A 19,508-nucleotide genomic window follows, 5' to 3' on the forward strand; every position below is an offset into this window, starting at 1 on the left:
ATCAGGCACCATTGCCATTTTAACATGTTACCTATGACTTCTTAGGCATAAAGAGAATAAATTCTTTGCCATGTCCTTTACAACACATTCAAGAAATCCAGCCTAATGGTTCTTCTTTGTACTATTGTAATGAAAAAAAAAAAGAAAAAAGGTAATAATGTAGTAGATAGATGTGACCATGCAATAGGACTGAAAGATGAATCATTAAGCCTTCCCTCTGCAGCTAAAGAACTATCTGTTACTTACTTGAAGAATGATATTCCACTACAATGACAATATTCATCAGAATCTGTATGATGTTTAGCAGTATATAGCTTTCCTGCAGGCTCTGCATCACCATTGCTCCTTCTCATTTTTCTTTCTTTTTTCCTTTGTCCTCTCAAAAATAATAGTGCTGCAACCTAAATTCATACTTTTCAAAATGAAAGAATTTAGAGAGGTAATATTTGACTCAGAGTGTTTGGAGGTTTTCTTTGTTTGTTTTAATATTCCTAAATAGTAAATGTCACTTCTGAAAAACTTCAACATGCGTCTTATCATGAGGATGATAAATTAAGCTGTCAAAATAAAACATGGACTCTTATTCCAAAAATCATTTTATTATGAATACAAAATTTTCACTTGTTTTGGACTACACACCCAGAACAACAAATACCACAGATAACGTTGACATAAATTTAGCTCTAAACCAATAATATAAATTCTGGTAAATACTAAAATTAAGTCAGCCAAGGTACTTTAATCAGAAAACAAATACTGTAGTATTGCATTTTTGTCAGACTATACAAAATGTCCTTCTAGGTAACTTAAGATTTGTATTTTGAGTACTTTCAAAAAAGAGTAAAGCAATGGACATTATTAAAAATATATGGATTTTGATTTTGAATACTCAACCAATTACACAGCGCTGATTTCTCACTATATAAAATAGGAATTCATCTCTCTCACTTGCATGATTAAAATAAACCTAGTACCAGACTATCATCTTGCACAAAAGGATCTATTGAAGTATTTCTATCAGAGTAATGTGAAAAAGTTTCCCCTTTCCATATTCATAAAAGTAAAATGAGATTTTATTCACCTTGAAAGGACACAGAACATGTTCTGCACTGTGTTCTTGTCATAAGTCCCATGATAATCTGAAGCTATCACTCGCACCAGGCCCATAACTTAAACACCTAAATAAAATATTGTACCATTGTGTCCTGGAAATAATTCAATTCAGGAAAAAAGAAAATCCTCAAAGTAAAAATTTTGCTACTTGCACACAAGCCTGCTATGGTCAGTTTATATTTTCTCAGTTTGGCTGCTGTTAAGGTTTATTGACAGTGGCATTTGGCTATATACTTCATAAGAATCCTGTATAAATATGTACTGTATTAAGTATGACCAACAATCTTTGATCATACACATGGTATCATAAAACTGTCACATACAGACTTCATTAACAGTGCCATTAAACTAATGTGACCCAGAAAGGCTTTTTCTGTGAAAACACTACCTATGTCCAGAAATGGGCAACAAGCATTCCCAGATCCCATCTCACTCAGGAGACACTTCAAATGAAGTGAAGAGACCTGAACAAGCAACTTCCCTTAATGCCTGCAGCATGAATGCCATAAAAATGCTTCAAGATCCTGCTACTGAATTCTGGCAAAGGAGTTTGGTGTTGAATACTTTTATAATAGTTTGCACATTGTCTAGGAAAAGAGGGTTATAGTCAGTCAGTTTTAAGAAGAGAAAAAAAGCTTGCTGGTTTTATATGATTTAAGTATCTTTTGTTGTTGCTGTTGTTTTTTAAAGAATAAACCCTGCTCCCAAAAAGCTATGCATTGTATTGTCATTCAATTCCAAATGATCTGGGGAGTGAGGATGATCCCCAAATGAGTGGGGATGTTCCACACAGCAGAATGCTGAAAGCCGTGTTATAAACCCCCCTCCAAATATCTTTACTTTACAAATTGACAAAATAGTAACTTAACTGTCTAGAAAGCATTTGTGATTAAAGAATTGTCAGCATGAATATTCCTCCTTTCCTCTAATACCTTGGATTACTTGTTTGGGTTACAGTTTTGGCGTAATATAATCTATATGCTTATATCTGTTACACAAGAGATTATCTATCAATACTACATAAATAATCCTAGATTACATACGACTTTACCAGTGCATCTTCAGGGTGATTAATATGTTCTTTCGAATAGCTATAATTTCATTCAGTAACTAAATCATATGAATTTTACACAGACAAGCCATAGCTGTAGGTTTTCCAACTTGCTGTAAACTTGATTGAAAGTGATATGAAAAGAGCAGAGATCAAATTTGTTTACTCTTTTAAAAAATTATATATATATATATGCATAAAAAATATTACTGTAGTTGTTTTACAAATTCTAAAAAATCTTATGAAAAACAGAGGAAATTCTTTAATATGACACATTTCCTAGCACAGGAAAAGGAACAGTGCCAAATTACCAAAATCACATTTTCTTTTTTCTTTCAATTTTTTTCTTTAAACTTAAAATGCAAGGTACTGGGGAACTACTGAATCATTAAACTTAATGAGAAACTTAAAGATCAAAGCATAATAATATTCAAATTAAAAAATTCTTCATGACTTGCATCTCTGCAATAAAGCTGCTGTGAAGTGACTTAGAGCGATACTGTTTTTAGCAGCATCCCTTTTACCAACACCCACTACCCAATAAAAATCCCACTGGCAGTGACAGGGAAAACAGAAATAGCGTTCATTACAGAAATATGAAGACATGGTATGATTATTTTTAAATTTCAGCTTCTTAAGCTAATATATTTATTGAACATCTTTTTTGTTGTCAATACATTGTAGGTAAAGTGGCAAGGGTTAAAATTGATGGGGAAATAGAATAATTGGATAACGATAACAAACACCATTAAAGTCACTGTTTGACATCTCAAGAGTTAAATTAGAGTCAGAGTATTTGGCAGAATTCAAAGCAGAAGTAGTATTCACAGATGAAGTCCACCTGGTGAACACGTTTGCCAGTGTCAAGCCAAATGACACCTGGAAAATTTCCAGTGCTGAGTATTTCCAAATACACAGTGTAGTACTGTACAGTCAACAAACAATTATTTTGATACTACAGCAATTCTACTTCTGCATTAAACAACAAAAAGAGTCACACATTTACTAGTATACGAATAGAATGGGAGCTTCTCCCATGCAGAAAAAGTAGATTGTCTTGGTAACTCTATGCCCTTACCCTAAAACATCACATTTTAGTAGCATTCATGTAAGTAGCTGTCGGTATCTAGAAGTAGATTTTCACTATTTTATTTATATTAACACCCAGGAGAGACCAATGTGAGCACATCAGATCAAGAACCTCTCCCGGTACAAGCCCAATTTCTTGTTGAGCTTTTACAATACCCAGTCTTAATTTAAGGAAGGAAGTATCCACCACAGTTTTTTTGTCTTCCAAACGGTTATTATTGTCACTTGAATTTCAGCTTTCATTCTTATACCCACAGGCATTTGGTTTGAGTTCTCAATGACTCTATCATTTCTTTTCCAAATTAAATTATTTTTGATATCAAACATCTATCTTCTTTGTAAACAAATATGGGACATGATCAAATAACCTTTTAATCTCAAAGAAGAGATTTATGAGAAGACTTAAGTATGCAGCATACATTTTCTAGTCTTTAAATCATCCTTGAAATGTCAAAATATACCAAATTTTTCTAGTAGGCTCCTTTTCCAGTAGCAGCAAACAAAAGTAATACCAACTCCTTGATTCTGCTTTTCATTCCCTGCTTTAGATACAAGATGATATTATCAGTGCACTTTTAGTAATATCACACCAAGAACAGATGTTTAACCGATTATGCACCATTATAATTAACTGCTTTTCAGTGACACAGTGCTGGAACTGCTTTCTGGAATGTACATGTGCAAGATACTTTCTTTGTTCTGGATATCTGACAATGTTCTTGGCCATGTTAAAATGAATGTAGATCTATCAAGTCCTGCTTGCCAAGTGATCCTGATTACTCCACAGAACTGCCCCAGGCTATAATCATTCCTCCAGACCCTGTCTTCTGAGAACTTCACATTTTCCATCTGGATCATGAATAAATACACTGAACAGCATCAAGTCACCAGGAACAGGTCAGATAGAAGTCTGTTTAGATCACTGTCCTGTCTTTGATAGCAATCAAGAAAAGATTTGTAGATATAAAAGCTACAGCAAAAAGCCCTGCAGTTAATGTGTGTGAGGCATGAAGAATTACTTTTTACCTCTTAGAAACTCCAAACTAATAATTTGTTGCCTCCTCAATCCTATACCATGTAAAACCTAAAAAAAATAACCTTCCCTATTCACTTTTAAGTGTGTTTCAGGAAAAAACTCTAAAACTCCCGTAGCTATTCATCATTCCTCATACACAAGCTGTTCCATGGTTCTGCACATTTATGGCCCCTTTTCTGTACCTTGTCTTGTAATGCTACACCTTTTTTGACATAGAAGAACCAGAACTGTACACAGCATCCAAGACGCAGATGCATCACCGTGCACTGACACAGTGGGAACAAGATGTTTTGTTTTGTTACTTGTGTTGACTACTGCTGAGCTGTCAGAAAACAAGCATCTAGTTTAAAGTCAACCAATGCATGAGTAAAGTTAAAACGTTCTACGTGCCCTTTTTTACTTAGCATTTATTAATACTGACATTTTTCTCAATTTTATCAGGCATCTTCTCAATCACAGAAACTCACTGAAGAATAGAAGAAAAAGAGTAGATAGCTAATGTAGTATTCACATGCTCCAGACATCCATTCATATTCTCATCCTCCCCTCCAGCCTCATTTATTACTCTGTTAAGTACAGGCAAACTAACCTTAATAAATCATTTGTTTAGTGATCAATACATCTTTTTCTGCAGAAAAATCTCTATTACAGTGCAAAAATACCCCCTCGCCTCCCCAAAATAAAATAAAATAATAATATAATAATAATTGAAGATTTTCAGGCTCAAAGTGAGTCACTTTGGGCTGGGGAAACCTTGAAGTGAGGGCAAGTCCTATAGCATCCTCTGTGACTTCAGGATAGCCTTCAACTCTGACTCATCTTCAACTCTGTCAGCAATGCACACTTTTGTCCAGAGAGGCAGAAATTGGTGGGCGGAGCAGATCCATCTGTGATGATTGGGCAGGATGTTCTCCATGAGACCTGTAAATCTTCAAACCATTCACGCAGATCAATATAGGGAAGAAGTGATTAGAGTTTTTATGTATTTCACTCTTACACAAGAAGCGTCAATCCAGCTGAAGAATTATAGGTATATTATTATCTTAGTCTAATTATCTCCCCTTTTGTGGGGAGTCTGGCAAACACTAGGCCCTCTGAATGATCAACAGAGGCAAAGACTCTCCTAGCAAGGCCCAGGAACAGGAATTCCCTGACAGCCAGTTCCTGAAAGATGTTTCCCATAATTTACAAGTTTAAACAAACAACAAAAACATAAATGAAGTAGTCCTCCGTATGGCAGGAAATCAGGAAAATGGTGCAGAATGAAGTAACAACTAAAAGGACAAAGCATAGCTTTAGGTCCAGAAACATGGATGAAAAACAGGTTTAGTGGCTAACCTACACAAAACAACAGACTATAGAATCATAAAATATCCTGAGTTGGAAGGGACCTACACAAGAATCATTCAGTCCAGGGACCCACAAGGATCATCGACTTCAGCTCCCGTTGAGAGTATTAGTTTCAGGCATGTCCCCAGACAGAAAGATAAATAGAAAAACTATCTCAAGAAAGCAGGCATCCAAAAATACTTCATCTAGATCTGCTAAGAATTATTATTAATAATAATTAATAATTATTATTAAAATCAGATTAAAATCAGATTATCAATATTTTTACATGTTTTCTTACCCCACCCCACCTAGTCCAAAAGCTGAGCCACTAAACTTTTAATTTTTCCACTTCTGTTTTCTTTTAACTATTCCCTTCCATGCATACACTGATAACTCAATCTCTAAGTAACAAAATCTACTAAATCATTATCATCATGGCTTAGAGCTGTGATCTGAATCATACATAGAAAAAGAGAATGAAGATTTAACACAAGCGAAGTAGCAACCAGCAAGAACCAATATGCTGCAACCTTTTTGCACAAGAAAATTGCTAACATCAATACCATTAAAAAAAGATTTTAGCAGAGGAGAAAAATAATTAAAAAAATAAAAAAGCGAGCGAGCGAGAGAGAGAGACCAATCAAACAGTACTCTGTGACTTTTAAAGTCATCTACCTGATCCAAAGCCTTTTTTTTTCCCCCCACAGGCATGCTGTTATGGCAATAGTTATTCTCTCAATCATACTTTCTACCCCCTTTCCTTTCCATAGCACCAATAACTAAACAAACCACAAAATATTGGCCTTAATGTACATGTAAAAGTGAAGATGCATTTATTATTCAGGAATACAGAGGGAAGCAGGAAAATCTATCAACCTGCCAAGAGAAAACTAGGCCAGCCAATGAGAAAGCTAACTTTAAGATTTTGTTCATTTTTCATTAATAAGTAGGGAGAGAGCTCCCTTTTTCTTTCTAGAAGACCAACGTACTTCCTCATGAATTGCACTAAATGCAATGCCTTTGCTTGAAAATAAATAAATAAAATAAGATAATTTTTAAGAAGTTTTATCATTGCTCTCTTTTCACAAAGTTAAACAAACTCTATTTACATACATGAAAGAATAATATTAATAGCATAAAATTTAGTTTTTGAAATTCCATCACTTCTTGCCTTTCAGCTTCCTTGCCTAACAGTGATTAATGATAATAAGAGAAAAGTAAAAGGACAACTAGAAAAACACCAAGACGAACTCTCCTCTTAAGCACAAAACACAGCCCAACTTCCTGAATTTGAAATTTCCTGAATTTGAAATTTGAATCAGCTCTGGCTGAAACAAATTACTAAGAAAGAGTTTTGAACTCTTGAAACTCAGACATAAACAGAAGGAGACTATTCCTTATCGACACACAGTTAGGCTGCAGTACCTCTCGCCACAGGATGCAGAGCTGGAAAGGGTTTTGGGTCGGGATGGACAGGGCTGTAGAAGAGCAATCCACTTTGGTAAATTAAATACACAGGAACTACAACTCTTAGATGGGCTGGAGACTGGAAGATCCTTGTGAGAAATATCTGCTACTCTACCATAGACTCCTGATTCTAAATGCTATTGGATACAGGCTGTTGGTCTACATGGCCGTATGGTCTCATCCAGGACAGCCACTTGCTTATTTTTATCAAAGATTCAGACTGTAAATTAAAAGCTTGGAATCATAAATATTTTTTATGTTCACATATGATATTTTTATAGATTCCAAAACTGAAAAATTAGGTAAAACAGCAGAGCAGCTAGTAAGAAAAGATGGAAAGCCCTACTACTCCAGTTCTTCAGCCTACAAGAAGCTTTATTAGCTATGCCAGTTTCAAAAACAAAACACCAACCAGCTGAAAAGGCTTATACACTACCTATTCATATGGAACCACATACTCAACATATAATTCAATACCACCATTCTGACAGCCAGTTTTACAAAAGAAAAAACAAACACAACTAGTGCTATTTAATAAATGATTACTTGAGGGATTTTATTTGTTTAAAATAACTGTTCTACCTCAGCTAAAGTAAATGCTTTAATTTTTTTTCAATTTAATCTTTAAATGTGTAAAATTGTTATGAAAATCACCTTATGGACTAATTCACTAATAGGCTATTTATTAAATTTAAAAACAAATTAATTAATAAGAATTGTTTTAGGAAGAATAGTTAATAGTTAGACAGATTTATAATCAATAAACATGAAGCAGTAACTTGATTTGCTGTAAATTCAGAAGATTGAAATTTATTACATTAATTTAGCTTTTATAGATTTTTTTGGTTTGGGAATTTACATTGTTGACTCTTAACATTGTTAAATAAAATGCAAAAGCAAGTAATATTGCAGAAAGTGAAGAGAATTTTGAATTGTACAATAAACGATTGTGTGTTTTTTTCCCCTCACAATTTAATGTGAGAAATTCCAATATTCATCCTTTTCTCTTTTCTGCAAATCTCATTTTTTATTTTTCTGATTAAACTAAAGGCATTATCTCTAGAATATCTGCTATAGCTTCATGAGGATTGGCAAGGATAAATGTGGCATGTAAGTGTTTATTTTACACAAGCAGCAATTGGCATTCATTTAATACATACTTTAAATCATACTAATAAATAAAATAAATACCAAACATCTGTGACTAAGGTCACACCATTTCCTGATATTTATATCTCAAATCATAGAATCATTAAGGTTGGAAAAGACCTCCAAGATCATCTGGTCCAACTGTCTCCCTGCCACCAATATCACCCACTAAACCATGTCCCTAAGTACCACATGCAACCTTTCCTTAAACACTGCCAGGAACAGTGACTCCAACACTTCCCTGGGCAACCTGTTTCAATGTTATCTACTTTTTCTGAGAAAAAAATTCTCCTAATTTCCAACCTGAAATGTTGTAGTCCTCCACTCTTCCTCAGATATACCAAAACAGGTCCTCAAATCCTAAAAACTTAATGTGACACTATTAACGTCTGTAACTAAAGAAATCAGAAGAAAACAAAGTAAATCATGACCACATGAATGAATGAATGAATGAATAAATAAATAAATAAATAAATAGATAAATAACCCTTACACATGGCTTACAAGCTGCACTGGATAGACTTAGGTTCTTACCCAAAGTTAAACGCACCATTAAATCAATAAATTAATAAATGTACGGAACTTCCCTCTGGAAGATTCCTGTATGATATAACCAATGGAAAGTGCAGATTAACTTTCCAAGAGCTTATTGTTATACAGAATACAGAGAAATATATATAAATATATAGAAATGTAGAATACAGAGGGGAAAACTGCAGAAATTATTCTTGCATGCACCAGTAGTTTAACAGGTACCTGAATATGTGGTGTTGTAATGCCCACAGATTGACTTTATTTTCTAAGCACTATGTAATCCAATTCTGTTAGCAATCACCGTATCATATTTTGAAGAATTACTCAAAGCATAATATGACAAAACTCTACCCCTTCACATCTACATATAATTACCTTGCTATAGATGAGGGAATATATCTCATCAGTGTCTCTTGTAATAAATAAATCTAATGATGAGAGGTTGGTACATACAATTCACAAAATGTGTGCATAACATGAAAATAAGTCTTATAATGATGACACTCATTGCTGATAGAATAGCATGTACTGTTTTATTGCAATGGAAAGCATGTTTCTTTTGTATGACTTACTTAACAGAGCAATGCTAGTCAGAGACCAGGACCAGCAATGTAACTTGCAGGAACAACCACATGTTACTGAGCAATGAAAGCTTGTTCTTTTTGACCATGTTACCTTTCCCACATCCCATTTGTAATGTGGATGGGAAATCACAGCTTTTGCAAAATTAGTATAGATTTGTCAGCTATTGTTGAGAACAGTTCATTAACTTGATCTAATTTAAGATGGAGCTATATGATAAACTTACATTGTGAATAATACTAGGCATATCACAGGAGAAAGGAATGCTGTCCCTTAAGCTTAGATTTGCCTACACATTGAAAAGTTTAGTTTTTTGGCTCAAGAACTGCAACAAGACTAATAGCACACGTCAAAAATTCATCTTTATCACTGCAATTACTTGTGTTATATACATTTCACAGTTTTGGAAGGATGGTTGCAATATTGTTTGAATGTTGTCAGAAAGGGTAGAGAAAACTAGAAATTACACTTTTCCTCTTCCCTCCTGAACATTACACAATCCTGGGGATGTAAAACAAACCTGGCCATCATGACTTTTCGTTCCTACCATCAGTAGTGGATCAGTGTAAAATCACTGCTTGACACAAGAACATTCAGACTTCTCTATGCTGCTCGCTGCAGTTCTGATGATAAACTCTTTAAGGAGGCAGAACTAAACATTTTTCTTTTTTGAAAGTTGTGTAATAGGATCAACTCCATCTGCCTGGCACCAATTCCAGGCACTGCTGAACTCCAGGACTTAAGTCAGATCCCTCTGAGGACCAATATCCTCACTCATTTCAGTTTCACTCAGCAAGTTCAGAAGAAAAGAATAAAATGAGTCGAGGGCCAAAGATGATGAGGGAAGATGTAATGGAGGAGTTTAGAAGAAACTGGAAAGTCATGAAAGACTAGAGAAGTGTCTGAGACTGTGAGCTGGAAGCAGCAGCACACACCAGTGAAAGTGCAGAAGCTGGCAGAGAAATGGATACACATGGGAAAGTAAGAACGAAGCACGTCAGAGGACCAAGACCAGAGCTGACCAAGAAGGAGGCAGATTTTTTTTTTTATTATCATTTAATTTTTGAGATGCATTTGTAGCAAGAGAAGGTTTGTGGTACACGTGAGGCTTGAACAAAAATAAGATACAGGTAAGAAAGAAAATGGGGAGAAATATCAACATAAGAACAGTAATAATAAAAGTAAAGTGCAGAATTACAAGGCTCTGAAACTAGTAGCAGATGGCTCCACACACAGAGGATGACCCATGGAAGACAAAGAGAATTAAGCATTTTCCTTAGCATGCCATACTACCCTGATAGAATACATGTTAACAAGGAAATACACTGATACTTAGGAGTGCTGGTAAATTTGATTCCTCAAAATTGGTAATGTCTGTTGTGGTTTTTTTTGTTTGTTTGTTTAAATGTTAGTAAGTTTCCTGTTGTGCCAGGTTGTTAGCACATTCCTTTAGAGGAAGCTTTCCTAACATTTCAATATGCATCCTCTTAAATATCTATTAAAGTCACTGTACTGAGAAAGTTCTGAACAAACAGATTATGCTTTTCTTCCACCCCTCCACTCTCACAGAAATTGATACCACGCATGATAATTTGAAATGCAGATATCCAAGTAACAGTTGCCAGGGAACTAATAATATATTGCAAAGTAAAGTGTTCAATTCTTTTCTTAAATCAATGTTTTTCTTCAAATTTTCCAGGCCTGATCTGATTACTACTACTTTTAACTTTATTTTCCATTCTAAGATTTAGTTCTTTCTTTTCTCAAATTACAGTACACTTAAACCTTTACTGTCCCAGTTTATACTTTTATCTATAAAACATGCACTAATGCACTCTCTGGGATAATCTATGCCATAACATAAAAAGAAGGACTTTATGAGGAGACATCATCTTGATTGTTATTAGAAGGAAGAAATCACAGTAATTCTTCAATAAACTAGGAAAATCAAAATTGTACATAATTTGGAATTTGAAGGCCTTGACTGATCAGGTTACTCAAAACCATAATGATACCTTAATAACACAGAAAATTGTTTAACCTTAATTTTGTGTTCTACAAAGTCTACAGTATACACACTGAAAACGTATGCCAGTGCCTTTATACCTTCATAAGTTTTGATGAATAGTCGTTTCAAAAGACAGCCATTTACAAAAGGACCTAAACCTTAAAATACAAGTGTAGAAGAATTTGCTTACTTATGCATAGCTATCAGCAAATTTGAATTCTATATGATCTAGGAATAAATCTCAGGTTTTTGCACAGATTTATAGGTCTATGAATGTAAATAGCCATAAACCACTGTGTATTTACTTTATTGGCAGAACAGTTTATACATTTGACATAGTGCTGTTGAGATAAGATTATATCCAACTAAAAACAGAAAATAAACTATCAACAAGGCTGTAAGACTATAATAAAAAATGCAAAAGCAGAGTTTTTGTAATGACTAAATATACCTTCAGAGTACTCTCAAATCAGTCCCAGACATGAAAACACAGTTGGAAATGATTTTAAAAGAAGGGTGAAGAATGGCATGTTGCCACAAAAATAAACCAAGCCTGAACTTTTTCTGTGTTACACAATTTACAAAGTAACTGGAAAATATATTATTTTAAATGTAATATTTTTTGCCAATTGAGATTTGGGAAGTCTAGAATCAGACAATAAATTTGTGATTGATCAGCATTAATCACCGCTGATTAGAGAAACACACACCCAACCTTTTCCTCCTTTTGTACACATTTGAAGCTGTGATGGTTTTCTACATCCTATCAGGAAGATGGAAAAGGAGGAAGCTTAGAAATCAATAGGCAGTTTCTCCTCAAAATCAGAAAAGCACAAATAGAGATTTCTGAAAACACGCACAGATGTTATTAAAGTAGAGAAATTCAAGCTGACAGAAACTTCTGACTTTCATGTACATGAAGGAAGTGTGTAAGCTTCATGTGTGTGTGTATATACATGCATGCACACATAGACACAGGTATATGTTTCCTACTGGATATTACAGCCAAATTCCTATCTCATTGAAGACACTCTGCTCTTTAACTTCCAGATGATATCAGCTCTCTATAATAAAAACAGGACAAAAGACAGTAGCAAGGAAAGCAGGAGTGGATTACGTGGAGTATGGATGAATACAACAGCTGCAAAATTTGTTATGACAGAAGGCTCCAAGTAAGGGGCCTATGTTACTCTGGCTACTTCTGCCCAGAAAGCTGCTGGGTCTGTATTGAAGGCAAAGAAAAAAATGGACTTCTAGAGTCACAGGTGTGTTAACCAGACCCTTTTGTTGTATAGCATCAAACAGTCAAAAAAAAAAAAAAAAAAAAAAAAGTGATTTTAAACCTCTGAAAGATGCAGAAAAAGGAGAATGTATATAAATATGAAACACTGTAAGCTTCATTTTAATAACATTTTTCAGACCCTTTCCTTCTGGCTATAAAGAGCTGTTTTAAGAGCTTTTTCGCCTTCTTCACCTCTCTCCCTACCACATCCCTCCCACATCTTTGCTTCACCTCACCTAACCTCTTATGATGCTGCCAGGGTATTTGGTAGTGGACAAGGAAAGAAAAATATATTTTGAGGAAATATTTCAGTATGTCTTCCTTAAAATAAAAATAACAAAAATTGCTACATTCTCAAATTTAAAGAACAGTCCATTTTAAGGGCCGACCCTTGGTCTCAAAGGGCAGCAACTTGCACAACTTTGTATAGTGGGAAATTCCACATACTCATATCATCTTCTCCCTGGCCACTGCAAGATGATAATACCTATGGTTCAGAAACAAATTTCTGTTGCACGTATATCTTCTAATCATTAAAACTAAATAGTTATTTAATGACTATCAGGATTACCTAAAAAAAAAAAAAAAAAAAAAAAAAAAAAAAAAAAAAAAAAAAGGCAGTATCTTATACTAAAGCTCTTCCTGCTTATGGCAAACAAGCTCAACAAGCTCAGTAGATAACCAACTGACAAATTATATGATATCATAAAACCCCAACTTCATTTAGGACTTCTTAATAGGTATCAGATATACATATATGATAAAATTTCTTTCCACGTGTATTACTATCTTCCTGTTTATCTCATTGGTTTACTTTTATCTCTGGAATTAAACTCAGTGTAAGATACTGCAAATTCCCTAGTATGCAGGAAGGACTTGGTTTCTATGAAATTAATGAAACATTTGATACAGTGAAACAACTTTACCTGTTTCCAAAAATTCTCACCTCACTCTCTTCCACAAACTGCTTTCATCAGAGAAAATTACCTTGAGAACTTAAAAACACAAGGACACATGGCTTTTTTTTTTAATTTATGACATTTGCAGATTAATAAATAGGGAAAGAAACTTTAGCATGATTAATATAACTTTAAAAAGTTAATGTAATAACCATTAAATAAGTTTTTATGGTATTTTGGAGATTATTTGTAAAGTTTTATTAAAAGAATCTTTTCATGCTCCTCTCATGTTAAAATTTCCATTAATGCCAATGGATCAGTTTCATCAACAGGAAATCATAATTTGGTCAGAGTACTGCACAGTATTGACACACAAACAAGAGAATTCAGGTGTACCCACCCTCTTATCAGAAATAACATGAAGAAAAATATCTTCGGTTATGGTATTTTCTGGCCACTCTAGCCAAATACCTTGAAATATCAAGGGAATTCAGACTTCTGTCTAAAAACTTTTCTCTACTGTTTTTCACTTCTCTTTGTTTTGCCTTCCCCTACCATTTCTCTCAGCTCTTCCAAGTCTTCTGTGTCAGTTTGCTTTATGACAGGGATGTCTTTCACAAACTGCAAACTGCTTTTTTTATTTATTTTTTTTTAAGAGCTTTTGGAGAAAGCATGTATAAATATGTATACATACATCAATAATGGAGCAGGAAACCTGGTTTTTATTCCTTTTTTTTTTTTTTTTTTCCTGCCACTTTGAGTGAACACAGGAAGCTAACTAAGGTGAAAATGTCTGTGAAAATCTTTACAATGAGAAATATCCTACAGTTTTTAAGAACCCAAATACTTAGAAATCAGGAACACTACATGAAACCTCATACTAATAAAGAAAAAAAAAAAAAAGTGAGATTTAAGATGTGGAGATAAAGCTACTGAATAATATTTTTTTGTTCATCCTTACCTCAATTCTTGCTTTGTTTGTTTTGGCTAGCTCGTTGTCTAAACTCTTTGGGACATTAAAAAAAAAAAAAAAAAAAAGGCATATTTTTTACAGTTACATGCTTATATAAATATAAAAAATATAAAATTATATGCTTATAAATCATATTGATATATGCTAAACTGAAATAATATTGAACTGTAAAAGGCAAGACTGGACATGAAAAATATACAGTAATATAATAAATTAGAATAAATGCCAGTAGATATGACATAAATGAATGTGACATAAAAGTAATTTGGGGGCAGAGGAAAGCAGGGAGAATGCTGCTTTCAGAAGACTGGGTAATATTTGTGAAGGGCTTTCAAGATGAAAACCTCTACGTACATTTTATGACTATGGATTTTCACTGGAGTCATGTAGCCTCAGTCTCAAATTGATAATCTGAGGACTTTGAGACCACTTTTGATTCACAATCAAAATAAGTGCATTGATATAAAAATGGGAAGATTCATATATGACGAGTTGCTATGACCATACACTGCTTTACGTGTTCTTCGTTTCTACAATGATGTTTAAAACAACTTACCCAGGTGCATGTGTAGGCAAAATTTGTAAAAATAACACCTTCACATATGTCAACCTTCCTTTAGAATTAAGAGGGAGGACAAAAAAATAATGCTGCTATTATAATCTGACAACATTTATATCTAAGTATATTCTGTCCAGAGATGTAATGATCTGTGAATTTCTAAGAACTGGAATGATAAACTTCTTGACACCACTTAAGAGAAAAAAAAATATTAAAAAAAGTACAGATAGTAATCAACCTACAGACATACTGTCCAGTTTATGTGGAATAATTCAGAACAGAACCTAATTACTAATTCCTGAAATTTCAAATTGTAGGACTTCTTCTTTGTAAAAAGTGGCTAATCCATTTTTACTGTCTTATTCTGTATAACCCAAATTTCAGCAAGTCAGTCAAAAGTTTAACAACTAAAATTTCCATTAATGCAGAAGAGAAAAAACTTGCAAGTTATTTTTTTCTCTGTTGTTACACTTCAACAATCCAATCACACAATTTAAAATAATAATTTGTAAAGTATTGATTCAATATAAGAATTCCCATGTATTCAGCCATAAAATTTAGACTGAGAAAGCTGTATTATCATGAAGGGGTATGATTCTTCCTTGTCATGTCTACATGTCCATGCTTACTGAGAGTGATGTGGGGAGTGCTGCTTGCATAATTTCATGATTCAATAGCGGTACTCTCCATGGGAAAAAAAAAAAATCCCTTCCTTCTCCCCCACCATGATACAAAAGGCACAGAAATTTATGTTGCAAATCAATAACGGCTAGAATTGCTTTCAACAAAATACATGCAAATACTTTGTGGAGCTACTGTTGCTTTTTTGTTTGTTTGTTTTTTTGATCCAGATCGAACACTTGAATCCCATCTCCAAAGTAAAATACTGAATAAAGACAGTAAAACAGTAACTCCAAAACTAGGTTCTTCACATTGTTGTGGTTGTTTTTTGTTGTTTTGTTTGTTTGTTTTTCTTTCTTTTAATATAAAATAAAGGGGATGGAAGAGTTCATATATCAGCTTATATTTTGATTTTATTTCTAGTGTCATACATAGTATTGGGAGCATTTGGACAGTACTGAATGGCTGCAGTATTCATCTGATTTCAAAGAAACTATAACATGACTTTCCCACATCATACACTGGAAATAATTGGTCCAAACCTGTCAAGAATAAGCATTTCTTCTGTGACTTCACACTAGCTTATGTTAAGTCAAATCATTGCCTACCAAATTCCAGAAGTACTTTCAGTAGCAATACTTTTAGTGCATACGTGCCATAGAGCCTGAATCGTCAAACTCAGCCAAGGTCCATGGTCAGTTAGTTGAAAAAAAAATAAATCATTAAACTAACAAATTGTAACTTCTTAAAATTTGCTGGTAAGCAACATTACCTAGCAAGTAAATGAAAAGTTACAGACCTAGAACTTCATCTCTTAATGGCTCAAGAGATGCAAAGGTACCCCCTCTGTCATCTTTGCAGAGCAATTAAGTTGGGCTTCAACCTTTCCTTCTGAAAGGAAATTGCACGTGAGAAACAGCATCCCTAAATGAGAAATATGAAGATGATTTAATCTGCCAAAAAAAATCCCCAAAACTGTTCGTTACATTGTTTCATCAAATTGTGACTGCATCTGAACATGCGTTCCTTTATTCACCTCTATATTTCTTAATTTTTAAAGCAAGCCAAAAGGTTATGCTCGGTATGTTAAAACTCTCTTTCTCTCTGTGGGCCCATAAAACTGAATGAAAACAGGCAGCGTCTACTGCAATATTCACTTTTGTCTAATTCTTCATGCAGCTACAAAAACAAATGTACTAGCACTAGTGTTTGAGCTTTTTATCATTATTTTCTGCAGCTGGCCAAATCTCACAAGTGTAATTTAATTCATCAAAAACAGTTTCTCCTGGAAAATTTTTGACACATTCAATCAACTTGTCATCTGTATGTTCCAACTACTGAAAGTTATTACATCCCTAACTCAGATTTTAACATTTTTCCTTTTTACCTTCAAGATTTAGCAATAAATTTACCTTATGGGAAGGAAAGAAAAAAAAAAAAAAAAGAAAAAAAAAAAAGTAAGAGAAAATGGATCAGTTTAGGTGATACATGGTACTATATTTGTATTTACTTTCAACATAGTGAATATATACTTCTGTTGATCTTACGGTCAGCAGAATTTATCTATTGGTACTTACCTAGTCAAAGGAAAAGTTTCTTAAAAAAAAAAAAATCTGAATAAAACTCTGTAAATCAATGTTTAAGAACAATAGCCTTTGAAGATATGCTGAGTTTAAGAGTTGCTACAGAACTTTAACAAATGGGAAAAAAAAAAAATAGTTTGTGTCTGTCCAAGAAGTTGACATTTTATACCCTTTTGGGAGGCAAAAACTATATAGCCAGTTATATAAATTACAAAAGTACCAGCAAATTTACCACCTAGGTTAAGAGTTATACTAATGTAATAAAATCATTTTAAACAGTCTATTAAAATTTATCAGGAAGTGTAGTTATTATATCTTGTATATTAACAAGTAAGACCTTCCCAGATGAATAATCAGCATACAGCTAATCAGCATCAAGTCACTCAACTGTTATAGCTGAAACTGAACTGAAGCATACGCAGCACATCTGTACATTTACAAGCACGAGCTCCACAGATGTTATAAATTACTATCTTTACCAGTTGTCTCCTAAAAGTGTTGACTTAAAGAAAATGCAGTGAACAGTAGAGATGTTCACAGCAGGAATTGTCAACAGAACTAAATTCAGCAGTAAAAGATCTGTTGAATATGTGCATGATCTAAAGGGTAAATGTCACAGAGCTATTACTGCTTGGGTCCATTATAGGGACATTACTTTCACCTATGACTGGTGATACAAATTCTACTAGTTGACTAAACATATATATCATTTATTCAAGTTTACCTATGTGCAACAGGCAACAAAACATCTTAACCTATTTCCAAAACACATGGAGAGAAAAAAAAAAAAAAAAAAAAAAAAAAAAAAAAAGGAAAGAGAGAATTCAAACTCCAAAGCACTAGTCATTTTTAGCAAAGTCAGAACAGTATTGGAGATTTAGTCGTTTCAAATAGTTGGACAAAAACTCTTATTAAAAAAGGAGACGTCAAATTCCAAACTTTATTTAGAGGAGAGAAGGGGGAATACCAGTTACTGACACACAACTCCAGCAGGCAGTTTGTCATTATCGCTACCATTCATTGCCCGGACAGTTTGCGCCCATCCCGTAGCCAGCAGAAAGGTGCACCAGTGAGCTCCATCAGTTCAGCTAGCACTGAATTTTTCCAAACCACCACACAGAGCAGCATGCAATTTACATCAGGGTAAGCCCAGCTTTCCCAGCTCGACCAAAAGGCCAGCAAGAGTTTCCAAACTGAGGAAGAAAAAAAAAAAAAAAAAAAAAGCAAAAAAAAAAAAAGCTCACGTACTTTTTAAAAGCCGGCCCAGGGTTATATTATAATCCGCTGGGAGCGGCTTTCCCGGCTCCTGCGGCAGCGCTTGGGCACGGCCGCGCCACGGGGTCCCCCCCGATCCCCAAGGATGCGCGCCGGCTCCCCAGAGCCCCGCGCCCCTTCCTCCGGGGCGCTCCCGCGGGGGGTACTGGGGGCCGTACTCACAGGGACACGGTGCGGTTGGGCAGCACGGCGGGCTGCAAAGTTTCCACCAAGTCGCCTCCGCTGCAGACCACTTTGATGCGGAGCGCCGGGCGGCCGGGCCCCTTGGCTCTCTCGGCAGCGCAGAGGCAGCGGTCCACGATGAGGTCGGGGCAGTTCCTGCTGCCCCCGCAGAGCCCCCCCAGCACGGCGGCCAGCAGGCAGAGGCAGAGGCAGAGGCGGCGGCAGAGCCCCCGCATGCTGAGCCAGCGAGCGAGCCGCCAGCAGCCGCGCCGCGCATGGCACGCTCCCCTCCGCGCCGCTCCGCGCTCCAGCCACGCTCCCCTCCACGCCTCCTGCGCCCACCCCGCCCCGCCTCGCCGCGCCTCTCCGCTCCGAGGGACCCCCCCTTCCTCCTCCTCCGAGGAGCCGCCGTTCCTTTCCTGCCGCAGCCCGTGTAGCCGCGGCGCTGGGCGGACCCCGCGGGCTCCCCCCCGGCGGCCGGAGCCGCCCCCGCGCCCCGCAGCGGGTGACCGGCAAGAACCCCAAGGAAGGGGGCAGATGCTCCGGGTGCGGGCTGCACCCAGGGCAGGCACCAGTTGGGACGTCGGGAGGTGAAGAAATTACGGGGAGGGGTTGGGATGCTGGTGTTGGAAATACCCGGTTTTGCCTGCACGGCCCTTTAGCATCGTGTGCGCAAAGCGGGGCTCATACCTATATTGGTGGGAAAGGAATGTCAGGCTGTGGACAAAGGTCAGCACAGACCAAGAGGCAACACAGGGCTCCAGCCACCTCCATCGAGGTGGCTCCACGCAGT

At 35.8% G+C, this 19,508-nt stretch overlaps 1 protein-coding gene across 1 annotated transcript in view; it reads right to left on the minus strand.

Annotated features, from left to right (window-relative positions):
- The window catches only part of LOC311211169 (adhesion G protein-coupled receptor A3-like), a gene marked incomplete at both ends in the record, with an annotated part of 272,815 nt that extends 253,864 nt beyond the window's left edge, over window positions 1–18,951 (minus strand). Inside the window, one exon of the mRNA XM_084289723.1 lies at window positions 18,716–18,951. Coding sequence (XP_084145849.1) covers window positions 18,716–18,951 — 236 coding nt within the window. The remainder of the gene's footprint in view (window positions 1–18,715) is intronic.
- Window positions 18,952–19,508: the final 557 nt, after the last annotated feature.

This window comes from Netta rufina (genome assembly GCF_964035555.1).
Source record: "Netta rufina genome assembly, chromosome: 7".
NCBI classification, from domain to species: Eukaryota; Metazoa; Chordata; class Aves; order Anseriformes; family Anatidae; genus Netta; species Netta rufina.